At 42.2% G+C, this 27,482-nt stretch overlaps 1 protein-coding gene across 5 annotated transcripts in view; it reads left to right on the top strand.

Annotated features, from left to right (window-relative positions):
• The window catches only part of kdm6a (lysine (K)-specific demethylase 6A), a 42,887-nt gene extending 29,197 nt beyond the window's left edge, over positions 1-13,690 (top strand). For 2 of the 5 annotated variants that reach the window (XM_086220211.1, XM_086220212.1), the window contains 18 exons: positions 88-228; positions 1,307-1,402; positions 1,494-1,571; positions 2,105-2,212; positions 2,361-2,759; positions 2,958-3,844; positions 5,113-5,242; positions 5,421-5,526; positions 6,088-6,293; positions 6,620-6,672; positions 6,758-6,832; positions 6,941-7,089; positions 7,165-7,279; positions 7,370-7,557; positions 7,682-7,823; positions 7,964-8,090; positions 8,193-8,363; positions 12,393-13,689. In XM_086220211.1, coding sequence (XP_086076337.1) covers positions 88-228; positions 1,307-1,402; positions 1,494-1,571; positions 2,105-2,212; positions 2,361-2,759; positions 2,958-3,844; positions 5,113-5,242; positions 5,421-5,526; positions 6,088-6,293; positions 6,620-6,672; positions 6,758-6,832; positions 6,941-7,089; positions 7,165-7,279; positions 7,370-7,557; positions 7,682-7,823; positions 7,964-8,090; positions 8,193-8,363; positions 12,393-12,419 — 3,198 coding nt within the window. In that variant the 3' untranslated portion in view covers positions 12,420-13,689. Of the gene's footprint in view, positions 1-87; positions 229-1,306; positions 1,403-1,493; positions 1,572-2,104; positions 2,213-2,360; positions 2,760-2,957; positions 3,845-5,112; positions 5,243-5,420; positions 5,527-6,087; positions 6,294-6,619; positions 6,673-6,757; positions 6,833-6,940; positions 7,090-7,164; positions 7,280-7,369; positions 7,558-7,681; positions 7,824-7,963; positions 8,091-8,192; positions 8,364-12,392 lie in introns of all 5 variants that reach the window. The other 3 variants (XM_086220213.1, XM_086220214.1, XM_086220210.1) reach the window with 2 other exon arrangements.
• The last annotated feature ends 13,792 nt before the right edge of the window (positions 13,691-27,482 follow it).

The following is a 27,482-nucleotide window of genomic DNA, read 5'->3' on the forward strand; positions in this document are numbered from 1 at the left end:
TAATAATAATAATGAAGTTGTAATAACTAATAATTTGTATACCTCTTTTGTTAGACTAAAGTATGTGTCTTCAACAATTTCTTCTAGGTTCAGTTGTGTAACCTACCACCAGGTAGTCTGCAGAATAAGAGTAAAATGCTTCCTAGTATTGAAGAGGCGTGGAGCCTGCCCATTCCCGCTGAGCTCACGTCCAGGCAGGGGGCCTTGAATGCTGCTCAGGCACAGCAGGTGAGATCCAGCTTACACAAGTGTCTGTGCAGCCTCTTGGATACGACTGGAACAATAAAATTCAAGGGAATATTTAAGTTAAGGCCACTGCAAAGAAACACAAGGCTAACACTGAGACTGAAAACAATGCGTCTTTAAAGGAAAATACCCTTTCATTTTTGGGAGATGTACTTACTGTCCATCATAGAACCAGACATGCAGAGAGAGAGACACCCGTCTCTCTTTTCTGCTTTCATTACAGAGCTCAGCTTGTCAGCTGAGGTGCAGTGAACACTGGAAGTGTGGCAGTCAAGAAAGCTGTCTCAAAAATCAAGAAAATAAAGTTTTCCTCAAAACTTTTGTTGTGATAATCAATTGAAAATAATGATTTTATCAGATACACATGTGGAAGTACTTTCTTGATCAAGTACCTCAAAAGCCCATTGTGGCCTTATTGCTAGCATTCATTGCTGCTAAGCTAACAAGCAGCTAGCCTTCCAGCAGGGGTCTGGAGCTCCATAATGCACACAAAGAGAAGAGAGGGGCATTGGTCTGCTTTTTCTAGAAATGAGGGGCAGTGAGCACATTTCCCAAAAAGTTGGCATGTTTCTTCACTGCAATGCATTTGCACAGTGTTACTGTACTACCACCAAATACAGAGAAATTCAGCAAACAGAAATTTTGTATTTGGTCAGAGTAATTCCCAGAAAAGAGATCATAGATTAATTTTGCTTCAATATTGAGGTTTGAGTTTTGGTTGAGTAGAAGGGGAAAACTTTCGACACGTGACAACAGATGGGGTCGGCATGTGTCTATGATAATATAACTTGCGTTGCATTTTTCCAAGATCACTGCATGAATGCGCTGATTTTGACCTAAATCAACAACTGTGAATGAGATTAAGGTTTTGACACAGAACATTTTTTTGATCAGTTGTTGTCACATGCGTTTTGCTTAAATGCACAAATTGTTGTGCATTTAACTGCAGTTGTGTGTCAGATGTCTTTGTGCAGAAGAGAGGGCTTCAGTTGCATGTTTTCCCTTGTAGAAGAATTACATCACGGTCATTTTGAGCTTTGTTTCTGTGCCTTGTTTCTAGGCCTGTAAGGGGGAGGGAGCCCAGCAACCTGCCAGCAACCACACAGACCTACAGGCCAGTCCTGCCAAGAGGAAACGCACAGCCAGTCCAACCAAGGTACTTCTAAGGATATAAGAATTACCAGGCATAACTGTTCAGCTAGAAACCAGGAGTTAAGAGCTTAATACCCCGTTTGCCTCATTTACAGGGTGTCACAGACTCATGGGCAAGTAGCCCCAACCAACAGCAGGTCCCCAGTTGGTACCTAACGTCGCAGAAGCTGCAGGTAGGAAACGTCATACATCTTCAATGTTAGGTTCAAACATAAAAGAACACACAGCAGCTATGTAGATTCAGACCATGCTGGAATCTTGCTGCAAACAGCAGCATTAGTGATGGCCATTTTAGCCGTAACTGTTATTTACAAGTTAAGTGGCACCAAAAAGAAGCTGCGGATGAGTGTCTGACCCACTGGAAATATCATCAAATATACTTTTTTTTAATTTTTAGTACATATATGGAAGCCTTCATATTTGAAATCAAGCAGAACAATACACATACATATTAATACATGTGCAGACGGACTTTATGACAAAATATATGAATTTCAGTCATAACTGGTAGACTCACTGAAGCTGCTTTTTTTTCATTGCGTTCATTATGAAATTAACACAACAGTGACAGTTATATCAAAAGCTATATTTTTTGCAAGTATGCTATGTGGAATTTATTCAACTGCTTTCTTTTTTTTCTTTTTCTTTTTTGTTAAACACGATGTTGAGCTTTTGAAATAATGCAAAAATGTTGTGATGCATGCAGCTCCTGGATCATTTGCGGACCAACAAAGCGAACCTGAAGCCCCTCCAGGTGCAGATGCTGGAGCAGCTGGAGAACCAATTCTCTCTCATGCAGCAACATCAGCAGCAGGTACTCCTTTGCTGCAAGTGAAGACTTTGTGTGTCAGAGAAGTATACCTAGTGGGATGGGACTGGTGGGCATATTGGAGTGTAGAGCAGTGAATATCTACTGGAAATATTACTAATTCCCATTGGTTGCATTTTCTTCTCTCTGTCAGATGAGGCAGCAGGCAGCAACGGGGGCTCAGTCACGACCTAACCTTCCCAATGGTCCTTTGGCTGAGTCCTCAAACCACCATGCAAGCCTCTCCCACACTTCCCCCCCGAATCACACAGCCATCAGACCCCCATGTGTCAGCCAGCCCACAGCCAATGGGTCCTGTTCAAGTCCTTCATCAGGGCTGCATGGTGATCTAGACACAAGATCTCCCAGTAAAGATCCCGCCCTGGCACTGGGAGGTGGCGGCACGAGCAATGGAAACGTGCCTTACCTGCAGACGAACTCTCTACCTCACAAATGCACAGCCGCCAGTCACCCCAGCACCAGCAGCACTACCAGTAGTCCCAGTCATCCTGATGAGACATGGAGGAACCAGCATTGCAACACTACCACTCAGGTATGCCACCATCACCTGCCAGCCGTTTCCATAGTCTTCTCTCTAATTCAAATAACTCTGCTGTCTTCTGCTCCATATTTTTGCATTCCCTCTTTTTATAAACAGTTTTTCTATGAGAATCATTTTCCATCAATGATTTGTTGTTTAATGTATTGTGAAGTTTACACCATGCATTTTCCAATCTTTCTATCTGTCCAGGGGCTTCAAAAAGGTCCAGGTTCACATTCGGCAGGTCCCAATGGAGAACCCCCTTTCTCTTCCTCCTCTTCCCCTCAGACCTCTTTTTCTTCTGGCATTCTGAATCAGGTTGGACATTCCTCCGGGCCCTGCACTGCCTCCTCCTCAGCCTCCTCTTTATCCCCCACCTCTCCCCAGACCACACCCAACCACTTCTCTTCGCCTCCCCACTCCACTACTACCTCAGGGGTCAACACCAAAGACACCACGCCTTCAGGGGGTAACAACAGCAGCAGTGCTGCTGCTGCCACTTTGTCATCAGGTCCAGAGGCCGTCACGCGGCATTCTGCAGGGGCAACCCCAAGTCCCAGCACCACCCCTGCGCAAGGATTGACTAATCACGTCCAGCCGCGGGTGATGGGCAGCTCCACAAGCCTGTCTCAGCCTGGCTCACCAGCCCCCAGTGTGCTCAGTTCAGACAATCCTCAGCTCTCAGCCTTGCTAAAGGGAAAAGCCAATACTTCAAGTAATGATGATAATAATAATAATTGTAGTAACCATGGAGGTTCTTGCTCAGAGAAAACGAACAACATTCACCCGGGTCTCCGTGGTGTTGCCAAACCAGTGTCGGAGCACTCGTTGGCATCCTCACCACACTCAGCTACCGTGACACCCTCACCCTGCTCAGTAGACCCGCATACCACCAACAGCCTCTCCTGCCTTAACAGCCTGTCCATCACCAACAGTCAGGGGCCCAAAGTCAATGGGAAGGTGCTGGAGGGTTCTCCAAGCCCACTGAAGGTAGAACCTTCTGGGGGAGTTAATAGACACTCAGTCCCTGCCAGCCTGGCACCCTGGTCCTCATTTTCTATCTACCCCAGCTCCAGTGAAGTGCTCAAAGCATGCAGGTAAGACGCCTTCATCACATTTGGTATTTGAAACCTATGTGTCGTATACAGATACACTTAGTCAGCCATTCAATGATTCCTTTGGCGTTTCTCAGTTTGTGTTTGTGGCCTTGTTTTAGATGTTTTTTGATTTTCTTTGAATTGAGGTCTTTGTTGTTAAAACAAGCGCAGTTCTCCCTAAATACTGTAGAGTTAATGACTCTGCAACTTCAGTATGAGTTCAAAACATGACAATGGGGAATAGGGTTTGCCTCCAATATTGTTTTCCAATAATCAATCCAACACCCGCTTGGTGTTGACTGCATAGAGTTAGACAAATATTAATGCCTCTCTCACTCTTGACACAATGTAGTGTTGCACCTAATGATGAGTTGAATATTTAACAATTACCAGTAAGTCTTTTTTAATTACTTAATTGATATGTTACATTTATCATATACCTCCTAGGCTTGTGCTGATAGTTGATCACATCCTCAATCAGTGATTGAATGGGTGTATCATGATTGTTTTTTTTCACAGACACAGGGATCGCCTTTGAACTTGTAATGGGAATTTAGTGATTTAATAGGGGTTGCTTATTCCCTGCTATATTCAAGGAAACCGACTCCTTTGCATGAGACCCTGCACCAGCTGTTGTGCACCGATTCAGGCAACAGGATAAAATTGAATGTTTAGCCGGTGTGTAGCTCTGCTTAAACAATATCAGACTCAGTTGTGTTCTCTGACAAATCTGACCATTGAGGACATGTAGCTCCATGCTAAGGTGGCGTCCAGCATACAAAATGTAGGCGAAGATTTTTGTCTCTGTGGATCCATGATTTTACCGGGTGCAGCCATCTTTATTATCATTATGGTCATCGTACAGGTGATGACATTGCTGTCCCATCCAAATGTTAGCCACTGACCACCATCTTTCCACCAAGGTTTTTTTTTTGTTGAAAGCCACTCAAGCACATCACCTCAAACTTGAAACTACGGAGGATCGAAATGGATTATCAAGCACCAGTAATACGAATAGCGACTTTCTAATTTCAGTTGCAACTAAAGATGTTTGTCAGTTCACACATTTAGTTCCTAAATACACAGTCGATGTGAGAGACGCCTCTTTGTGGCCTGCAATGCAAAATTGAACGCAACATAAAGAGTTTGCTAGTCGCCTCTTCTACAAGCTCCACCATGCAAGATATGTCTGGTGGTCCGTGGCAGCTTCTATGTGAACTGATGAATGGGGTCAATAGGTTCAAGTCTCCCATTTGCTCTGGCTGCAGAAACCTTGGGAAGAATGGTTTGTCAACCAGTAACGTTCTCCTGGACAAGTGTCCCCCACCACGACCCCCTCGCATGCCCTCCCCTGCACTGCCAAAGGACAAACTCAATCCCCCTACACCCAGCATTTATGTGAGTATAAGCACACCATAGAAGGAGAAGTAACAGTTACGTTGTTGTGTGTAATATTGGAGCAACAGTATCTTGGTCACTGCACCAAATACAAACAAACAGTCCTAGTTAGCTTCTCCTCAATGTGCTGTCCACCCACCTTCCCTCACCACTCTTGTCTTTGCTCTCTGGCTTACAGTTAGAAAACAAGAGAGATGCTTTCTTCCCTCCCCTCCATCAGTTCTGCACCAACCCTTCCAACCCAGTCACTGTCATCCGAGGACTGGCTGGAGCTCTGAAACTTGGTAAGAGGCATTTTTGATCCACTTTTGAATGTCAAGCCGATCGTGAATTTTAGCTGTTGTTTGACCTTTACCTGTGTTGCTAATGGCAGCTGGACTGTAATTCTTCTCCAGTCTCTCACTGCTCTGTGGGTGTGTCACTGTAGTCATGTGAAGGAGTGTGCAGTGTAGCTGTGTTTAACAGGAATGGCAACAGCACCACCTGCAAGTGAGAAATATTACTGCACATTGGAGATGACTGGTTAGCTTTGCCAGAAATCTTTACACATCTGCTCATCTTTTATACTGACTTTTGGCTCAGTGATGAAATGCAGATTGTTCTTGGCTCATTTGTTAAGCTGTGTTGCCTTAGTTATGTTTGACAAACAGGCTCCCACCTTCACAGCCTACAACCCACCTCCCCTACACTTTAATGTGTCATAGACTGTTGGTGAGATTGGCAGACCCCACCCTGTTGTCCTTCAGTTCCACAATCACCATATGACATGCATGAATGAAATATTTTTTTCTAAATTGTACCTCCAAGTTAACTAGGTACTGCCTTATTCTTCATCATACACACAGACTTGGGCCTCTTCTCTACTAAGACGCTGGTGGAAGCCAATCCAGACCATCTGGTGGAGGTGCGGACCCAGTTGGCTCAGCCCACTGATGAGAACTGGGACCCCAGTGGCAGCAGGAAAATGTGGCGCTGCGAGAGCAGCCGCTCCCACACCACCATCATGAAATACGCCCAGTATCAGGCGTCCTCGTTCCAGGAGTCTCTAAGGGTCAGTGGGAGATGGATCGCCAGACCGAAGAGCCATTAATAGCGGAAAAATAACAAATAGCTCATGAGGCTGAACCAGTGTGTGTCTCAAAACCATAGCAATAACAATTTTTAGTAGTCTGTTGGTTAAGGAATACTCACAGTTTAGACTGGCAGATCATTTAATCAAAAACTGATTGGATGAATAACATTTGAATTGCATATTAATATTATTTATCATGTACAGTTGAGATTACCTCGTATTATAGCCCTGTACATATGAATATTTGTATATATAAAATAGGTGGCTCTTTTTTCAATAGTTTGTGGTTTTTATTGATAACACAGGAGGAGAATGAGAAGAAGAAGGAGATGGATGCAGAGGCAGGCTCCTCTGACAGGTCAGCTTTCGTTGTCTCTTAAAATCTCTCAGAGTGTGAAGGGTTTCTCTTCCTGTTAGTAACAATGATGTTCTAACATATTCAGTCTCATGCGGCGGAGGAAATGTCCGTTCAGACACATCAAGTTTGGCACCAACATTGACCTCTCAGATGAAAAGAAGTAAGTTTTACACCCTGTAAGAAGAAATTGTCATACACGATTGGTTTTGAGCAGAATCAAACAAACCGTGCCTTATCTCATGGTGTGTGTAATGTTTTGCCTTTGTAGATGGAAGCAGCAGCTTCAGGAGCTGACCAAGCTACCGGCCTTCGCCAGAGTAGTTTCAGCAGGCAACCTGCTCAGCCATGTGGGGCACACCATCCTGGGCATGAATACAGTCCAACTCTACATGAAAGTACCAGGGAGCAGGACTCCTGGTATATAAGCACGCACACACACAATTACATAACATTGTTCTGTATGTATTAGCATGAACCTGATTTTGTTTGCAGGTCATCAAGAGAACAATAACTTCTGTTCTGTCAACATCAATATTGGTCCTGGGGACTGTGAGTGGTTTGCAGTGCCGGAACCGTACTGGGGCGTCATCAATGACTTTTGTGAAAAGTACGTCACCAGACATTATGTTCTGTTCTGCACGTTCTATGTCTCCAGTGTTGGCACTGATAGTTGGAATAATGCATTTTCTCTTAACAGGAACAACATCAACTTCTTGATGGGCTCCTGGTGGCCCAACCTGGAGGACCTGTACGAGACCAACGTGCCTGTTTATCGCTTCATCCAGCGCCCTGGAGACCTCGTGTGGCTCAACACAGGCACCATCCACTGGGTCCAGGCTATTGGCTGGTGCAACAATATCGCATGGAATGTCGGACCCCTCACAGGTGAGAATAAAATGGGAGAATTTCTACCTTTTTAATATGGAGATTAATTTATAATGTGGACAGAGGACCTTCTGCTGCAGGCAGGAATGGTAATTGAAGAGCTCCTCTGTGTTTTTGTTCTCAGCCCACCAGTACAAGCTGGCTGTTGAGCGCTATGAATGGAACAAACTGCAGAGTGTCAAATCCATAGTTCCCATGATCCACCTCTCCTGGAACCTGGCAAGGAACATCAAAGTGTCGGATCATAAACTCTTTGAGATGATCAAGTGAGAACCGCCCATTTCTGTCAACCCACTGTTGAGTTTCTTTTTTGTTGTACTGAACTCAACCATTGTATATAAGCCATCCACTGTGTGTGTGTGTGTGTGTGTGTGTGTGTGTGTGTGTGTGTGTGTGTGTGTGTTAGGTATTGTTTGTTGCGGACCCTAAAGCAGTGTCAGATGCAGCGGGAACTGCTGTTGGCTGCTGGGAAGGAACTGGTGTGGCACGGGCGGACCCAGAATGAGCCAGCCCACTACTGCAGCATCTGTGAGGTAACCACTTGTGTACTCAACCTCACCATGGTGCATCCTGCTCCCCTATCACTGTGTCGAGGACTGACCCATTTATAATTTTTTTGTGTCTTCTCTGCTCAGGTGGAGGTGTTTGACTTGCTGTTTGTAACCAGTGAGAGCAACACCAGGAAAACATACGTGGTGCACTGCCAGGATTGTGCCCGTAGGGGTAGCACTAACCTGGACAACTTTGTGGTGCTAGAGCAGTACAAGATAGAGGACCTCATGAGGGTTTACGACCAGTTCACACTTGTAAGTATCCCACACTAAGCTAACATTTAAAAAAAAAATTCCCTGTTAGTTCACTTTGTTTGTGCGTCCAGGAAATTTAGGGGTGGCAGAATCAATCCTATTAGATAGTAGATCCTCGTGTCATTATACGGTTACTACGCGACCGGTTGGCTCGAGAGAGAAGTGTCTCACCTGCAGCCAGCTTTGAGTTGGGGGCCGGGTCATGAGCTGCATGTGTTAAGTAAAAGTGCACGCGAGTCAAAGAATATGCCTCCAGTCAATGGCAAATTTTGACTGGAAGATATTTTCCAAAGTAAAAGGGTGGCACGATCCATACATGGTTCAACAAGAGAAGCGCGACATCATCAGCTCCACAGCAGTGCCTAATCTCCTCCGCCTCTATAGCTTGCTAGCTCTGGTTGCTAACCTGCATCTCTCCAACCCTCTCCAACCACTGTCTTGTTTGCTGAACATCTGTATTTCAGGTGACCTTTGTTCGCATAATCCTCAAATAGAAATGCATCTCAACTTGTTTTCAGTCTGTGTAATGATAATGTAACATGTTTGATTGATGGGTCATTTGCTGCATGTCAGCCTCGGTGTTGTCGGATGGCGCATGTGACCTGTTGTTGAAGCTTATTGTTTACATGTATGTTAATGTTGGTGAAGGAGCACGATAGGAGTTGAGGGCAGATGTTTATCGTTATACAGCTGCTGCTGTCTGTCAGTTGTAACTGATGATAAAGACGAGTGTGCGTGTGAGATTTAGTTTTCTTGTGTTTTTGAGGCTTGGAAATGAAGGCTTTTCCAAGTTCTGCCTTTCAGTTTTCCATGTCTTCCATGTGCCTACAGCTTTGTGTTTGAACTGTGAAGCGGTAAAGTAGATGAGTGAATTCCACACTTCATTTAACATTATAATTACTTCATCTCACCCCTTTAGAACAGATATGTACTGTATTTTTGTAGTACATTCATCATTTCACTCTTGCATTTAAGTGAACTGGCCTCAGACTGCACTGACAGTTTATCAGCGTTACTTTCCAACTGTCTTATCATGGTAACTTGTTACCTTTGATGCCGGAAACGCGTGAGGCAACATCCGTGTTTCATTTGAACGGTTGAGCGGATGTTCTCAGTCATGAGGTCTTTATAGTTTTATGATACTGCTTCTGGATGGTTTACATCATCCCTTTAGGATTGCTGTGTTTATAATCACATCCCCAAAGTGTCAGGATGTGGAATGAATAAGGCCGGCATCACACTTAGTAGAGGAAAGACAAAAAATTGACATCAACTACATGTTAATGCCACAAGTTTGGAGCCACCTAGTGGACAAAGACAGATAATTCCATTTTAAATGTTGATACACATACATCAAAAATAATACTAGCAAGTGCTTCGCAATCAGTTGTAGTTCAGTTTCTGAGAATGTCTTAATGGAAAATAAGTGCACACCATCCTGTGGATAATTCCATTCGACAGCTGCTTCTACATAAAAAATGTATAATCAAGCCCGGATTTATTGTTACCCTGGCAAATTTGGACTTGAAGTTTCTTTTATTCAACCAGCAAGTTGTTTCATGATTGGAAATGACACAGGTGTCTCCCAAAAGATAAGAATGTATGAGAGGCATCATTGTGGAAAAAAAAAATATTTTTCAGCTTTTATTTACATTTGAACAATAAAATGGCATGTCCAAAATGATTCATACCCCTCTCAATAATCTTTAGAAAAGCCCTTATTGGCTATTACAGCAATCAAACGCTTCCTATAATTGCTGACCAGCTTTTTGCATGTCTCCACTGGTATTTTTGCCCATTCATCTTCAGTGATGAGCTCCAACTCTTGCAGGTTGGAGGGTCTCCTTGCCATCACCCTGATCTTAAGCTCCCGCCACAGATTCTCAATTGGATTCAAGTCAGGACGTTTGTTTTTGTGTGCTAACCATTTCTTCACCCCTTTTGCTGGGTGTTTTGTGTCGTTGTCGTGCTGAGATGTTCACTGTTGCCCAAAGCCAAGTTTCTCTGCAGACTGCTTGATGTTGTTGTTGAGAATCTTGATGTCTGCTCTTTTTTCATGGTGCTCTTTACTGTGATTAGGTTCCCTGGTCCATTGGCTCAAAATCACCCAGAGAGCATTAGCTTCCCACCCCTGTGTTTGACAGTGGGTATGGTGCTCTTACGGTTGAAGGTCTCTCCTTTTTTTCCCCCCAAACAATTCAATTTTTGTTTCACCTGAACATAAAACAGAGGACCAGAAGTCGTCTTCTTCGTCCAGGTGAGCATTTGCAAAGGCCAAGTAGGTTTTTGTGCACCTTATCTGGAGAAGTGGCGTCCTCCTTGGTCTGCGTCCGTGGAACCCAGCAGTGTGCAGTGATCCTTGGATTCTTTTTCACCTCTCTCACTTTCCTCCTGGCCAGCACAGGACTCACTTTTGGCTTCTGAGCACGTCCTCTAAATGTTCCACAGTGTGGAACGTCTCGTACTTTTTGATAATACCTTGCACTGAAGCCAGTGGAACATGACAACGTTTAGATATGGCCTTACAGCCCTTTCCTGACTTGAGAGCAGCCACAATGCGCAGCTGCAGGGGAGCTCCTTTGTCTTAGCCGTGACTGTCCACAAACCAACTGCCGAGAGCTGCTGTTTTTCACCTGTTTGAGTTGATTGAAACAGCTGTTCCCAATGAATCGGGGTAATTAGGATCCTTTAGAACTGCTTGGACTATTTGTAATGGTATACAACTTTGGATTTCCCATAGACTGTCACAGTTTGCAAAGGGTATGAATAATTTTGGACATTCCACTTTTTGTTTAAATGTTAATAAAAGCTGAGAAATCATTTTTTCCCCCAATGTCGCCTCTTGTACATCGTCTTATTATCTTCTGGGAGACACCTGTGTCATTTCCAAGACAGAAAGAAAAAAAAAACTTAGTGGTAGAATAAAAGTCTTTTAGTCCAAATATGCTAGGGTTATGAATAATTTTGGGCTTGGCTCTATCTGTACGACAGAGAGATAGAACCCCCCCCCCCCCCCCCCCAAACTTTTCACTCTTTTGGCCACAGCACTATTACATCCCTACATTTTACACAGTATGTCATGACGATCATGTACTTAACCTGGACTGCTTAGTGAAGCCCTACTGCTTAATATCCTGTTTGTTTTTTGGTTGTATTCTGTTGCAAATCTCATTTCGCACATTGATCCACTCAATCCTCTGTGTCCCTCTTCACTGTCACACGCAGTAGTGTTCTGCAGGGATCATTTATTTTTGTTGGACAACTCAAAAGCTAGTATTGCCACGGCTTTCCTCAATCAAAACCCTTTTCTTGCACAATATAACCTCTGTTTTAAAAGTTTAGGATGCTTGCACATGTTGCTCAGCAAAATAATCACACATGAACCTCAATTCTTAAGTAAAAAGCTAATGTCCTGCCATACACAAACTCGACCTCAGACACATCACCGTAACTACTTCTCAATTTGGTGTGATGAGGTGTAACGTTGTCGACGACTTATGTAGTCTTGCTTAACCACTTGTTAGCAACCATCAAAGATGGACGAATGCTCGATAATCCAAGGGTGTCATTTCTCGACATTTTCTATCATAGAAGGTCTTTCTTTTGGCTCAGACCTTATTTCAGGTATTTAACCAAAAATGAATTCATGACACTCACTGATTTAAAAACGAGGGAAGCAGACGTTCAAAAATTGTAACGGATTTCTTGGTGTTACTGCTAGGATTTGTAATTGACGTCTATGAGAAGGCTCTCACCATATTTGTAGGTGATTCAAGCACATCCACGAGGCCAAAACCATTCTGGCAATGGTTACGTTACAAATGTGATCTTGTGATGTCGAGGGTGAGCTCGATGATCCCTACATGATTGCTCACCAGTCAGCTGCCACCATGAATGCAGCACAGTTCTGTTGGAAGAACCACACGCACCAGCAACTTCCCGCTTTTGAACGCAAGAGCGGTTAATTAAAAGTCATGAATATTTGTATGCATTTTCGCCTGCGGAACTGAGTCTGTTTTTTCTCCACAGGCGAGTCCCTTGCCTTCCTCCTCTTGATGTTGTTACTCTGAGGACCGTTTGAATCACAATGGACTTAACCGGAAACTCTTCAGAAACCTTGGTTCTCTTTTTTTCTGATATTCAGGAAGTAAGCCGTCAGTCCTCTAACTGCACTCTGTAGCTATCCCATATGGCAGCTGCGTGAAAGCTGTGTGTCTATGCAACTTGCCCTCCCCCTGGTGGACTAGAGGGGGGATGGTGGCTCCTCCTGTCATCACGCCCAGACTGTTCTGCTGCTGGCCCAGGTGGACTTCTCAAGAAAACACACATTAAATGATGAAATCAAGTTTTGTACATATTATGTTTCGACTTGCAACATCGTCACACAAAGACTACTGACTTAATAGTTTTCTTTTTTGTGATTTTTTTTTTTTTTTTTTGTGTTCCATTTGTGGGTTGGCAAAAACAGCTTTGTTGCCGCCACGCCCCCCCCCCCCCCCCCCCGATGAGTAATTAGCATAGCTGGTCTGTTCTATGTTAGATAGACGCGTACTTGGTCAGGAAAAACAAGAGAAAAAGTTATGTAATGTGAAAAATTGAGTGATGCGTTATTTCCCTGAACATTTCCCCCTGATTTTTACAGTCGGTGGAGACTTTATTTTGCTGGAACTATGATGAGTCTTTGGATATTGGTGGAGGATAAAAGAAAATCAAACCGCCAAGTCACGGAGAAAAAGGGTTGCACATAGACAAAAGACTTTAATTTGTGTTATTTTCTTTTTTGATTTTGATGTAAATTTACACTATTTATAAATGCATATTTATTGCTCGGAAATATTTGTTGATGGAATGCTGTAATTCTTTTTCCAGATACCTGCCATTAAATTTGAAGGAGCCTTGTGATTTTGAGCGAGGCCCCTCATACATTTTCTATCTAAATAAAACTGCTTAATAAGCATTGTACAGAGACCTTACCTTGAAATTGGTTTATTGTTTGAAGGATGTTTTATGCGTCAATAAACAATAACTGTCTTTATTTACATTTCCTGCTTTTCTGCACTTATTCACATTTACCGTTGATGTATAGCTAAGCTTGTTTCAGTGGCCCGGTATGATTCGCCCTGCTAGTTATCCAGCTTTACAAGTTTGAGCAAATCAAGAAAAACCAGGACCCTCAAAGGTGACACTCATATCTTCTGTCTGGGTTGAACTCCACCCCCTACAATTTATTGTAAGTTGCACAGGGCAACAGAACTTTCACAGTTGAAAACCAAACAGAAAGACACCAACAAACAAATGCACAGTTTTCTTCCTGTTGCCTTCCTGTTTCTGTTGCTAGTTGATATCCAGCCATCATCCATTTTCTATATCTCTATCTGTGAAGGATTGTTGGGAGGGGGGGGGGGGGGGGTCAACACATATAGACAGGCAACCGTTCACACTTGCAGCCGCCTACGGTCAATTTAGAGTGTCAATCAGCCTCGATCCCTCTTGATGTCTTTGGACTGTGGGAGGAAGCCTGAGTACCTGGTGAGAACCCGCACAGGGAGAACATGCTGACTCCACACAGAAAAGCCCCGGAACCCTCTCGCTGTGAGGCAACAGTGCTAACTACTGCATCACAGTGCTGCCTTGTAAATTGTTACTCTCTTTAGAAATGACTCCGTTTTTTTGTCTTTTCTTTTGTTTTGTTTTTAACTGAAGACCCTTGGTTTGAATTAATGGAGTCTATTCAGGTGAGCTTTAAAACTCTGGAGCACCACAAAGCTGTGTATAGGTGTCACTTGTTTTCAGTCGATACATGTTGAAATGTCTGTTTGCAGCAGTAATATCATGCTTTTTGAGTATAATCATCTTTTTCTTTATGTAGACGACACCATACATCAGGGTGTGTACTTCAGCCAGTGAAATGGAAATGAATGTTGCCAAAACAAAGGAAATCAGCACATACACCCCCCCCCCCCCCCCCAGTCATACTCAATCATCAGTATGTTGAGGAAATCAAACTTAAGTACTTGGTCACAATCATTGATCAGGCCCTACTTTGTAGTGTTCATTTTTGAAGAGCTATCCAGCAATCCTTTTTAAACAGGCAGCTAAAGAGTTTGATTTTCATGGCATGTCCTGATATGGCCTACAGTAGCCTGTTTGAAAATGTCTTATCATTCAACATAGCTAAGTATGGCAACTTGTGTTCTTGTGTGCTTGTAGGGAAGCCACCAAAGTAACCCTTCAACATACAGTGTTTGTATTGCAACATACAGTCTTCGTATTTGGCAGTGCTGTACACGGGAAGGCTGAGAAGATGGCTGCAGATACTCCCCACCCACCACGCTCAAAGATGGAGTTGCTGCTGATCCTGTCTGGCTGTCGGCTCATGCCGTACATTTGCCAGGCATTAAGTATAGAACAGTTATCAGGCCATTCCTAACTTTTGCTTGGTATAACTTATAGAATTCATCTATCTCCTCATTTGAACCATTGTATGTTTTGATGGTGTGTTTTTTATATGTGTATGTATGTACTTTGTTTTACCCCTGGAGGAGCCATAGACAAATTTCCACTAAGTGGATAATAAAGTCACTCTATTCCATTGCCTAAATTGACTGGTCTGTCCATCACTCCTAATCACTCAAGATTCACTCCAACCTTTTCTAAAATGTGCTTTTTGTCCACCTTTTTTGAACTAGACAGATGGATACCTCTCTCTCCGCTCTGTGTGCCCCCACCAGACAAGTGCCTACAATTTAGCTCAGCTGAAAGGAACACACGCTGTGGTCCATGGGACCAATCTTCTCAAGTCACCACATCGGTGAAAATCATGCCTTCTTCCAAACTACGTAAGTTTGCATGTATGAATTAAAGAAGGTGCTGTATTGGAATGGGGATCCGTGCTAAGAAGTCATGTGTTTCGTTCTCGGGTTTGAACTCGTCTGTCAGAGTTGTTAGAATTGGGATTGAATCGGGATTGGGATTAAAGATAAGGAATGCTACATCACATGTCCTTTGGAATTAGTGACAAGAAAAATTACATAGTTTCACATTCAGTGGGATTCAAAGAACAAAAACTTAGAATTTCCCTCAATAAAGTAGCTTTAAGTCTAAGTAAGTCACAGTCCAACAGCCAAGATTTCTGGTCTTTTTCTCAAAAGCAATGTCTTCTGCAAGCCTTTTGTTGACGGCTCTCGGGGGCGCCTGTTATCCCTGCAAATTGTGTCCTAAATTATCAGCATACACAGTCTACTACCATCAGATCCCTGCACCCTAACAAAGGTGTGGTGCCTCATTAAATGATCCATGGTGTATCCACCAGTTGACCTGCATGGCGGTGGAACTGAGTTCAATCTGAATTAAATCCAACAACAGGGTAGGGACAAAATAATGACTCAGATCAAGGTGGCTGTGATGTCCTTAATAAATAAAAGGTTTGAATTTCTTCTTCATTTTCCCCCCACCAGGTACGTACGTCTGTGGCGATTGGACCGTGTGCTGCTCAACTTGTCTTCAGAGCTTGTTCTGCTGCACAACATCTACTTTACAAGCCCCTAAAAAAGACTGATGAGGCCACGATTTACTGGAGATGAAAAGAGGAACTCAGATCATTGACGGTTTGTGAAAGAGGAACAGAAAGCATTTTCTTCCTCTGTAGGTGCAAATGGTTATAAATCTAGAGGCAGAACTAATGAATAATGAATTAACTGATTTCATGTGCGCTAATGGCCTTTACAGTATGACGATGCAGTGAATAGAAAATACATTTATTCTTGCGATGCCTGATGTAGTTTGATGCTGTAGCCCCAGTGTGTGAGAGGAAAACTAGCATTTTTTGGATATTTGAATGTGATATGTTCCACTGATGCACTTTTCACTTTGTCATAGCCACACACATTAGGAGTCAGCGTAGAACTCAAGCCCTTATCCCTCTTTTAAATCCAGTCACTCTGGTGAACAAGTAGCAGGTCAGCAAATGTCACGCGGCTCCATCTTTGACTTTTGACAGCGTTAATGGCATATGAAATAATTTTGCTTTTTTTTTTTTCCAGTTTAATACCCTGTACGCGCATTAATGCTGCTTTTAGTTGAAGGAGAGCTAAAAGAAAGCTGAGAGGCTAACTTTAGCTTTGTGTCACTGAACATCACGAAACCAATGTCTGGTGTGCGGGTGTTTTATCGTGTTTTGCTGTGAGAGATGCAAACTACAAGTGGGGGTGGAGACTCCAGTGTATCATTTGATTAGCTTCAGTTTAGTCAACATGAAATGGCGCACTTGCATAACCTTCTGGGTAGATTTTTTTTTTTAGTAGGTTTTGAGGTGGAAAGGACATGTACGACAAATTTTTTTTTTTTTTTTTTTAAGTGGCAAATTTCAGTGTGGGTTGTGTTTTGTGACAAGCCCATTATGAGAACACCTGGTCAGCAGGTGTGGAAGACATGAATAATAAGCCAAGAACTGCACCGAAATTTAAAAAAAAAAAAAAAGAAAACACTGTAAAAACACTATATCCATCACTTGAACCATTTTCTCCAAATGCGTGACGTCCATTGTGTTCGATGACATTCATTGTGCTGCTGTAACATTATCACGACCACAGGTAGCTGCATCAGTCCGACGGACTGACAACCCCGTCAACTGGAACAACCTTAATTTATTCATGATCCCTTTTGAATTTCTGTATTTTTTTTTTATTTTTTTTTTAAATCAGTGCTGGCAGGCTGCATTTCCCCCTCTCCACTTACCTTCAAAAGTGGGGGGTTTGGGGAGGGGAGGGGGTTGGGGGGGTGACATTTCAGAAAATATCAAAGCTGGAAGCTGAGGCATGGTCTGGTCTAATTTTTTTTTTAGGTTTTTCTTCCTAACAAGAAGAGACTCAGTTGGACTCACCTGCTTTGATCCTTTTATTTTCTGCATATGAAAGGTTGTTTTTTCACCAAAAAGGGTTGCTGTTGTACATTTTAATGTAGCTGTTGAGTATTGACTAAACTGTTTATGCTAATTTGGGATTTCAGTGCATTTACCATTTGGTAATTATGATCACCTAAATTTTGGGGGTCCTCGTATGTTTGACCATTTGAACCAACAACGAAACAATGGAAATACCTTGATTTTGAAAGAAGAGGGGGTTTTTTTGTAGTCAACATTATTAATAATTTGACAGTGTCTTTTGGATGAAAGGTGCTCATCCTCAGGAGACTTGTATAATCTGCACCAAGGTAAACTGTCTGGATGTGAGCCGAAACCTTCTGATTACTGGACAATCCTCCTGCCTGAGCTACAGTCCCTGGCATTGGTTTTTACCTTTACGCAGTTACCAGTGGCATCATTCTTTTCTTCCGTGAGCCTCGAGGCGTGCTTGGCTTGTCGAGCTCTCCACTGCAGATGGATCCTTATTATCATCCAGGCAAAGTTTGAATTTCTCTGTGATGCTCTGTTTCTGTCCCCTTTGACCACAAATGCTGCATACACCTCACTGTGTAGACGCTGTCCTCAGATAACAGATTAATGCTCTTCTCTCCTCTACGTGTACCATGGAGCTCCAGACCACCAGTCAAAGGCTAACTGCTAGTTAGCATAGCTGCAATGAACATTCGTGGTAGAGAAAGCTGTCAAAACTCACAGGTCTTGGTCTGCTGTCATAAAACTTGGGTTGTTCTTTAATGTCACTGAGAACAAAACCTTTAAAAATTCAGATATGTTACTTTATGTTTAGTTACTTACCGGAAATCTAGAGATGATAGACGGTAAGTTTATTTGCCCAAAATTTGGCCTGCTCCTTTACACAGAGCAGGTGGAAATGGGTGTGGGATGACCAGGATAAGTGGTGGTGGACAGAAAGTTCCTGCATAGTAATGGGGGATGGGGGGGATGGGGGGGATGGGGGGGGGGGGGGGGGGGCTGAGAATACTGGAGCAGACAAAGGCACTTCCTGTGACATACAGTATTGATGGCTTCTGTACAGAAAGTCTGCTTGTGGAGACAGAAACTGAAGTCACCTGAAACCAGCAGATGTCACTATAGTTATGAAGGAGATTGATGACACACATGCACACACGCACGCTCACGCACGCACGCACGCACACACACACACACACACACACACACACACACACACACACACACACACACACACAAGGACGATCAAAGCACTTCCTAAATCCTGAAGGTGTATTCCAAATGCGTTAGTCACCCGCTTGACTCAGCTTGTGTTTCTTCCATTCCTATTTGTTTTTACTCTTAAACCAAGTGACTCACTCTCAAGTTGACCAAGGAAACATATGCAGGTATTTTTGAACAGGAAATGGATGTACAGAAGGGCAAAAATTATATTTCTTGGAGCGTGCATATCAAGTGCTTTCAGCAGCCCAGAGGAAATCATAGTAATTTGTGGAAGTGCTGGGTTTGAAAGGAATGTGCGTGGAGGGAACACTGACGGCTGTTAATGCAGAGAGACGGATATCTGCAGTCTTGACAAGGGAGTGACAGACTAGTTAAGATGGTTTCCCACTGAGTGTCACCCTAATGTTCACCCCTCCAGACTGGCATGCAGTCACTCTTATTTATTTTGCTTTTTTGAGCTTATTATGTAGAAAAAAATCGTCTGCGCTGTTTCCTCAACAGGCGAGTTCACCGTCATCCTCATGAGTTCAGTCAGCACCAGCAGTCAGAATTCTATACAATGGCCCTGAAGTAATGAGACTAAAGCAATGTGCATGAGGGAAAACACGAACAAAGACACAAAAAAACAGTGAACAACTTATAGATTCCCATTTCACAACTGATTTTCTCCTTGGCTGATACTCAACCATGTTGATATGTGTAGAAAACAAGTTTATATGATATTGACATGTTCATACTGTAAAACACATAGGTGCTCTTTTCGTGCACACTTTCATTTTGCACTTCAGTGGAAACACAAAAAAATTGCAATATCCCCCCCCCCCCCAAAAAAAAAGTTTTTTATGCTTAGTGAGGTGAAGAAGATGAATGTGGATAAATGATGCAGCGGAGTGACATCGGGGCTCGTCGCCGTCATCGGACCTGATACCGACCTCTTCCTAAGGCTCATGACTGGAACGTCTCCGTTTGTGTTGCCCCTCAGTCAGTTTTAAATCCATCATCCTCTGTTGTTTGCCTTCATTTTTATCTTGTTTTTTTTTTTTTTTTTTTTTGGCGGTTTGACTGTCACTCTTCTCCCTCAGCTGTAGACAGCAGAATTAGTGATTATCTCCATGAACAAACCTCTAATATTCACATAAATCAAGTGGAACGGAATGGAAACCTCCATGAATTTTTGTTTTTTTACTTTACTTTTTTTAAAAAAATTTTTTAAGCAAAACTCAGTGAAAATTTGAGATACATTTGGATGTAAACTTGAGTGTTGGGAATTTTAAGATGTCCCCCCCCCCCCCCCCAAAAAAAAAAGAATCTTTGGAAAAGTCCATAAATCATGTATTGACCACATTGTTTTCTCATCCTGAACAGCAGATGATGAACAAAGAGGATTTGAGCAACCTGGGCCGATACGGACGATATCCGCCATCAGACTGATGCTGCTGTATTTGTAAAGAATTGCCAATATCTGCCAGTCCTGCTGATGTACTGATATTAACATGCATCTCTAAAAATACTGCTGTGTCAGCAGTGTGATTGTGTAGAAACTGATTAATCCCTAATGAAAGAAGGGACGGGAGTTCAACAGTGTGATGATGATGGATTTCCTATTTTCCATTTTGGTGAAATATTGTCATTTTATATTCAACATGTCAACATATGAAGTAGTTATTTCAGTTCATCACATTCAAATCTTCATTCTTGAGATTTTTACATTTATTTTATTTTATTTTATTTTTCTATATATATATAAAAAAAGTATAAATAATAATGTTCAGGGTGTGTGTTACATGTGGATGGTAAGAGAAGGAGTGTGTTGGCTGTCGGCTCTGTTCAGCGGCTCATATACGGCCCCGTGACTCAGCCTGCGCTCACCGCCGGCTGCTGTGTGAATATGAAGTATGAAGAAATACACTTGGAGCACATACATCCCTACCAGAGACACCGTACTTCACAACTATAAAAGTATTTCTAAGATTATGTAAACTATTCTCTGAATTTTTCATAAAGGTCATACAATTTTTTTGGGGGAGAAATTTATGTTAAAAACGATCTGTCTACTAATTGTTGGAGGATAAAAATCTGCAAATGAAGTCATCATAATTGCTTCATTTTTTTTCCAAAGGTAACACGATGAAAAATTAAATAAATGTTAAACAAATTTGAAAAAAATAAATACATCTTTCATCTGCCGTGTGGCACTGATCTGCCTCTAGAACTCGCTGGTTTCTACCCAGTAAGTTTTTGCATAATCCTGCTAACGTGTGACTCCCCGGTAGAAGTTTCTGCGGTGGTGAAAGAGTTAAATACCTAAAGTTGTAATAATGGAACACCACATTAACTAAATATGTCCCTGTGTTAAAGTTGCCAAGTTTGGAGGAAAGTTAAAAAAAAAAAAGGCTGACGAAAACTCTACCGAAACATACAAATAAGCAGGAAATAGACTTAAAAAAAATTGGATATAATAAAACAAAATATTGTATTATAAACATTATATATATTTATCAAAAATGAAATATCTAAAAGCCTTTTTTCAACAATGTTTTAGTCGACATCAAGGAAAATAGGAGGCACCTCTACAGTTCCACATGACAGCGTTTATTCAATACAGCTCAGATAAATCAAAATGTAGGTTTATACAGTATTTATATGTCCACTGTATACATGTATTTATTCCCCTAGGAGTTGCCTCAATTATCCAATCAGAAGGCTGCAGAGATTTGTTAGAATGATAATCCCTTTTGTAGTATTCAGTAAGTACTCGCTAAATGGCACAGGTATTTCTATAGCCATTATAATGAATCTTTATTTTGTCAAATGAATTTCTCTGAACCTCGTAAATCTAATTTGAGATCCAGATCTTGTGTTTTGGCTGAACAAGCTGAGTACTGAGCAGTGATAATTTAAATATCTGACAGCAACATCCCGCATTAATGAACGTCAGTGTACAAAGAGTTAGCAAGAATGCTAATTTACATCTACAGTCCAGCTCTCATTGTGGAGTCCAAATTCTAATATTGCATTCACCCGGGTACACAGAAGCTGAAGTGAAGAAGATTTGCTGTTCCTGTGTGGTAAGAGTCACCTCTGGACCAAAGATGGAAGCACACATGTGACTTTCTACCAGGTTTCTTGTTCGCTAGAGCTCTGGTTTATATATCCAGTCTCGGCGTGAACAGTGCAGGCTACTGTAAAGAGCAGGAGAAGCACATGTGGTCTGCCGACTGACACTGTGACCTCCATCTAAAGAAACACGTAACACTGGTGCGTGTGTGCGTGAGTGTGTGTTTGTGTGTGTCATTGTACAGCGATTCATGTGTTCAGAAAGCATCTTCTTCTTTTTTTTTTTTCGTAAACTGGAGCAATAACAAGATCTGCGTGGTTAGAAGTCCCCCAAATTCCTCTGAGATGAGATGTTATTGGACCTGTGAGTCACAGGAAGCATCGGGTTAATTTGATGAGCATCTTGTGATTTCTCGCACACACACACACACACACACACACACACACACACACACACACACACACACACACACACCCTTTCAGCGTGTTTTGTTCTTGAAGCTGTACGTAAGCTGGTCCAGGTTTTAAGTTAAGTAACTGCACACGTTACTATCATTTGATCCCAAAGAATACAGACGGACAAACAGACAGAACGATGAAGCTCCAATTCCTACAGATGTCCAAGAAAATAATTCTAAACGTGTTAATAAATGTTGTCACATGAATACATAAAAAGAGCCTACAATTGTACGTGAATAATGTATTTTAATTTACCACATTCCATATTCCATTTTTCTGTCATTCCCCCTTTGGAGGAGGAAAAATTTTCATCCCCCCCCCCACACTATTTTTTTTTTTTTGCCAAAATAGGCCATGTTTAACTTTATTGACCTATTAAAAATTACAAACATTCCTTTAGTTTTTCAGAACTAGAAAAAATGAAATAAAATGTGTTTCATTCCTGTCAAATATCTCTCCATTTTAAAAACAGACCTGACAACGGTTGCTATGACAGAGGTTTAAAGCGCGCTTTGAATCGCATTCCCTAAAAGCATCACCAATAAATAGCATCAGGCTCCTAACAGAGTTTAATGTCACGAACGAAAATTCCAAATGTTCGAGCTTTTTTACCAGAAATCAATTTTGTCTTCATTTAACACTTTACTTTTTTTTTCTTTTTTCTAGATGACCATTGAGGTTTGTTCATTTCCGTCCAAAATAAAAGCAAACACATTTTAAACACTGGCTGCAGTTGTGAAACCACCATCATGAATGTTACATTGAACTGATGCTATGAGTGATCCACGCTACTGGAATAATGGCAGTTACGTTCTTAATAACGTTCATATTTTGAAATGTCTTTGCTATGATCTCACAGTATAGGTTCAAGACTTATTCATAGTATTTTTAAAAAAAATATTTCTACATGCTATTCTACTCACAGTTTTAGCTCTTTATGAAGATTCTTCTTTTATTTTTGTTTTTTAAAAATGAACTTTTATTCACCTTTGTATAGTTTTATTGATGTTCTTTTTGTCCCCTGTTCTTGTACTTGTACGCTTTGAAATTTGGACTGGATTAAGGAAGTCGGCCAACGTAAACAGATCTTAAGCTAAAATATGAAAACACAGGTTTGACAAGAGTGTTTTTTTTTTTTTTAAATCCAAAGATTTCTGGGGGAAACTTCGATTCCTCTCTCGTCTCTTCTACATTCCATACTGACAATCTGCAGGTAGAGAGACATCTGCGCCGTTTATCACCCTCAGTCTGATCTGCACGCACACACACGCACACACGCACACGCACACGCACACACACACGACATTACTACCCAATCCCTGATCTGAGCTACTGGAAAACCTCACGCTGCCTTTGTTTACAAAAAACAAATATTGTTTTTCCTGTTATCAATTACCAATGTTGAATCAGCGAGTTTATAAAAGTACAGAAGGGAATAATTTCAGTTTCTGTTCTGTTGTGGTTGCCTGCTCAGAGGGCTTTGGTTACAAAGTAAATACACAAATATCAGCATGATTTGTACAATTTGATTTTCCTTTTGTAAAACGAATGAAGAGCAAGGACATTCATGTGTTTCAGTAATGATGCAGGAATGAGACTAGAAACATCATTGGCTGTGGTACAACAAAACCCTGGAAATGTCGTCACCGCCCTAAAATTATCAATACATTTTTATTAATAATAAAGAAATCATTTTAATTGTATCAAAAGGGATTGCTAGGATGTTTGTTTACCTTGTTAAAGTTCTGTGGTGCCCTTCGTGTCATGTAGCGAAATAAATCAGCGTTTAATAAAAAGAGAGGAAAAGATACAAACATCCTTTTATCATTAGAAATATATATAATTATTCAGCTTGAGATTGAGGAAATGCCAATTTATCAGAATGAATATAGAATCGATAAAGAGCCATTCCATGTGTATTCAGTTATGCAAAAAATATTCTTTACAAATACTACAATATATCTGACAATTTGCAAAAAACAATTATAATTACTTCATTGAAGTCCTCAATCTCTCATCTGCCATTTCCTTTAATTAACTCTTCCAGATGGTGTGAATATAAATTCAGAATTAATTAAAAAAAATACGTGCTTCACTGCACATGTTGGAGAACATTTCTTTACTAAGTTAAATCTTGTTCTTGGTGCACTGGAGGCTTTTGAACCAGGATCAGTTGCCCAAATATTTGTGATGTCACAAATCCAGCTCATTCAGCTCTGCCTCGTAAAAAAAACTGAATCCGCTCATCCATGGACGTGAAAGCATTCTTTTACCCCAATCCACCGTTCTACACGTTTAAGCTCAAACATTCACCTGTGGGGACACGATGAACGTATTTGAATGGAGGGGAGCTTTAAACTCTCTTTGATGATACACATGTAAGTACAGATAGACAGAATAACACAGAACCCTGAATGTGCGTTATTTTTAAGGCGAGGGTTTAATCTTGTCACTGCGGGCTGGTTCAGCTCTTCGTGTGGCTACTTGTTTCGATTCTCTCTAGCGCCCACCAGAGGGAGGAGATGGCACAGGTGATGAAAAAGATGTGATGGGTCTTTATGGCCTGCACCATTATTAAAATGTTTGAGGTGAAGTTTGTAAGGGGAACAAGCCATCATTGTTAGTTTGTCATTAAACCTCCATTTATTTAATGTCCCACATATCGAATCCAGTCATGCACCCTGGTACCCTCACGTGCACACTGGTACCACTGCTTTTGTCTGTTGAAATTATGAAAGTTTGTTGATGGCGGTGTGGACACACACACACACACACACACACACACACACACACACACACACACACACACACACACACACACACACACACACACACACACCATCTTTTCACCATCACAGCATCTCGCTGGAGGGAAGCCACATGGTGGCAGTGTCCACAAGTACTTTCGGATCCTCCTTAATGTCCAAATGACAGCAACCCCTATTTGCAAGGTCTCGGTGAGCTGTGAAATTACTGTTGTGTAGGCATCATTTGAACTGAAGCCTCCACTGATGGCAACCAAACTGGCAAAGCTTGGCAAGCATCCAAGTTTGCTGAAATTTTCTTTGGCGTTACGTGTGAGTCATCATGACTCCTGCGATAATCATCAGTAAGCAGAGAGGTCAGTCCAACAGCCACTTGATGGCTCATATTGCTAATTTGAAACAGTGGTGAAATCAAGTCAACCGTATTTGTCACATCTCAGTGCCATGAGTGAGCAGTATAGCTGGAAGTAGGGGAAAGTTCACGGCTCTGGCGAGACTGCTCCTTCAACGTTCATCCACACAGGTGTGTGACTACCTGGGCATCAGGGGGAACTCCACCGCTCGGATGATAGAGATGGTGTTGACATAATATGATGATTATGATTGGACCCAGATGTTTGTTCAGGTTCTGATCCAGGGCCAGGATGCTCCCTCTGCTACCTGTGCCGTAGCACTGGATTACTCACTCCTGAAACCACGAGATCCACGGAAGTAAAGAATGAGGCAGAGATTAGTTTCACACTGACAGAATTGATCAATGTACCTCTCTAAGTAGGACACGTGTGTGTGTGTGTGTGTGTGTGTGTGTGTATCAGCAGAGGATGAGCTCTACAGCAAAGCCAGTTGAACATGGGGTTGTGTTACTTCCTTTTATAAACATACCATGATATTTGGTCATCTGAAGTGCGTCCAACAGTCATCAGATTATCTGGCTTTGCTGGACAGTACGGTGCTTTCCACCTTCTAATGCAGGATAAGTCACTGGCCCTTGACTAACCAGCAGCCCCACGCCGCTGCCTCTGTGGCGACCGCAGCCTCCACATGACAGATGTTGTTTAGAGCAGTTGACCAGCCAGCACCCAGGCGGCTCCCAGCTTCGACCTGCTGTCGTCCCTGTGTAGAGTGACGCACGTGTTGCACAATATTTTCCTTGGTTATGACTGTGTGACATCACCAGCTCCTCTTAGTGCACGCTGTTTCCCAGTTCCCGTGACGTGTGATACACTCTCGAACGATTGCACTGTTATGTGTAAACACTGCAAACAACCCAAAGATACACACACACACTAACACACATGCACCGTCCCTGCCTCAGGTCCTGCTCTATCTACACAGGCACCTGTCGCATGTGACGTCACGCATGAGTCAGGTGCATGCATGCATGCATGTGTGTGTGTGTGTGTGTGTGTGTGTGTGTGTGTGTGAACAGGCTCCTGCTGGCTGTGGGATGTTTGCATAATCAGCACAGCAGCACACCTTGGTCACAAGGTAAACTTTCCACTGCTCAGAGAAAAAGGCCTCACTTTCACACTTGAGTAGTCGGGGAATGGCCTACTTTTACAGATGGACTGATGGGATGTAATGGGCTGCAGCTGGGTTGGTTGGTAGCTGTTAAGGTCTTATCATATATGGCCATGTACAGCATGTCTGTGGTATGATAGTTTCATCTTCCACTCTACAGGCAGTCATATAGTACTGATCTAATGTTGGATACTAACTTTACAAATCGGGCTTTGTTTTTTTTTTTTTACTTTAAAGGTCAAATTTGTGGCAGATCTCAACAAGCTGTATCATATTTCTCACTCCCAATCAATAGGGGGCAGCATATTGCCACAGAGCGTCCAGCTCTTTTGTGAGAAACAAGTCTAAGATTGGAAATGCTGCGGTCACTGTGGTTTCTTGTTTCCATCGATACCGATCAGAGCCTGAGCTGATAAATACCTGGGAGTGAGCGGCGAGTGAAGGTTGATAAAAAAAAGATAGTTCACGCAAAAACAAGTCAATTATCTACTCCCCTCTTGCCCATTGAAGGTCGAGTGCAGTCATCAGAGATTTTCGCCCCACAATAATCTAGAATGAAGCTCAAGATAATCCAAAAGTTTTCCAATGAACCCTTTAATACTCCGCAGACATTCCAAACTCTGTCGACTGTATGTGTCCTCGCACATTAACTCATTCTAATAATGAGACACTGTCTCATGTGTCATTTTGTGCGCCACAAAATAAATTTAATTCCCTTCCGCTAGTCTGGTGGTTTGGGTGAGCAGTGGAAATGAGGTGTGTTGTTTAGGTATAGACTGGCCAAAAGAGCTGAGCAGCTGAACTGGAACGTGAAGCTGGTGTGGAGGTGTCTTAAACTTCTCTCTCAGTGCCAGCAGGGGGAGTCTGGACTGGTTGCGTAAAGAAGAAGGTTTCCTCAAAGGTATCCGTCTAAATCTCACAGACTAAAAACCTCGAGAGGTCTATTCTGACCTGAACGGCGACATTCTCCTAAACTGAACCTCTTTCTGACAGAAAAGGGATTCGACCAGAAATCCTTCAGGCTTTTGAGCGATCATATTGCACTGCTGAGAATTTTACCTAGAAGGCTCTCTGCAGTAAACAAAACCAGCCAGAAAGCTTTTGTACCAATGTAGTCAGATGTTCTATAACACAGTCGTTTTCTGCCTAAACCTTAAAAACAAGCAATATAAAACAGAGAATTAAAAAAAAACAACAACAACA

Source organism: Aulostomus chinensis, chromosome 12 (genome assembly GCF_037954235.1).
Source record: "Aulostomus chinensis isolate RoL2024-O1b breed Wild chromosome 12, RoL_Achi_v1.0, whole genome shotgun sequence".
Classification (NCBI taxonomy): Eukaryota; Metazoa; Chordata; class Actinopteri; order Syngnathiformes; family Aulostomidae; genus Aulostomus; species Aulostomus chinensis.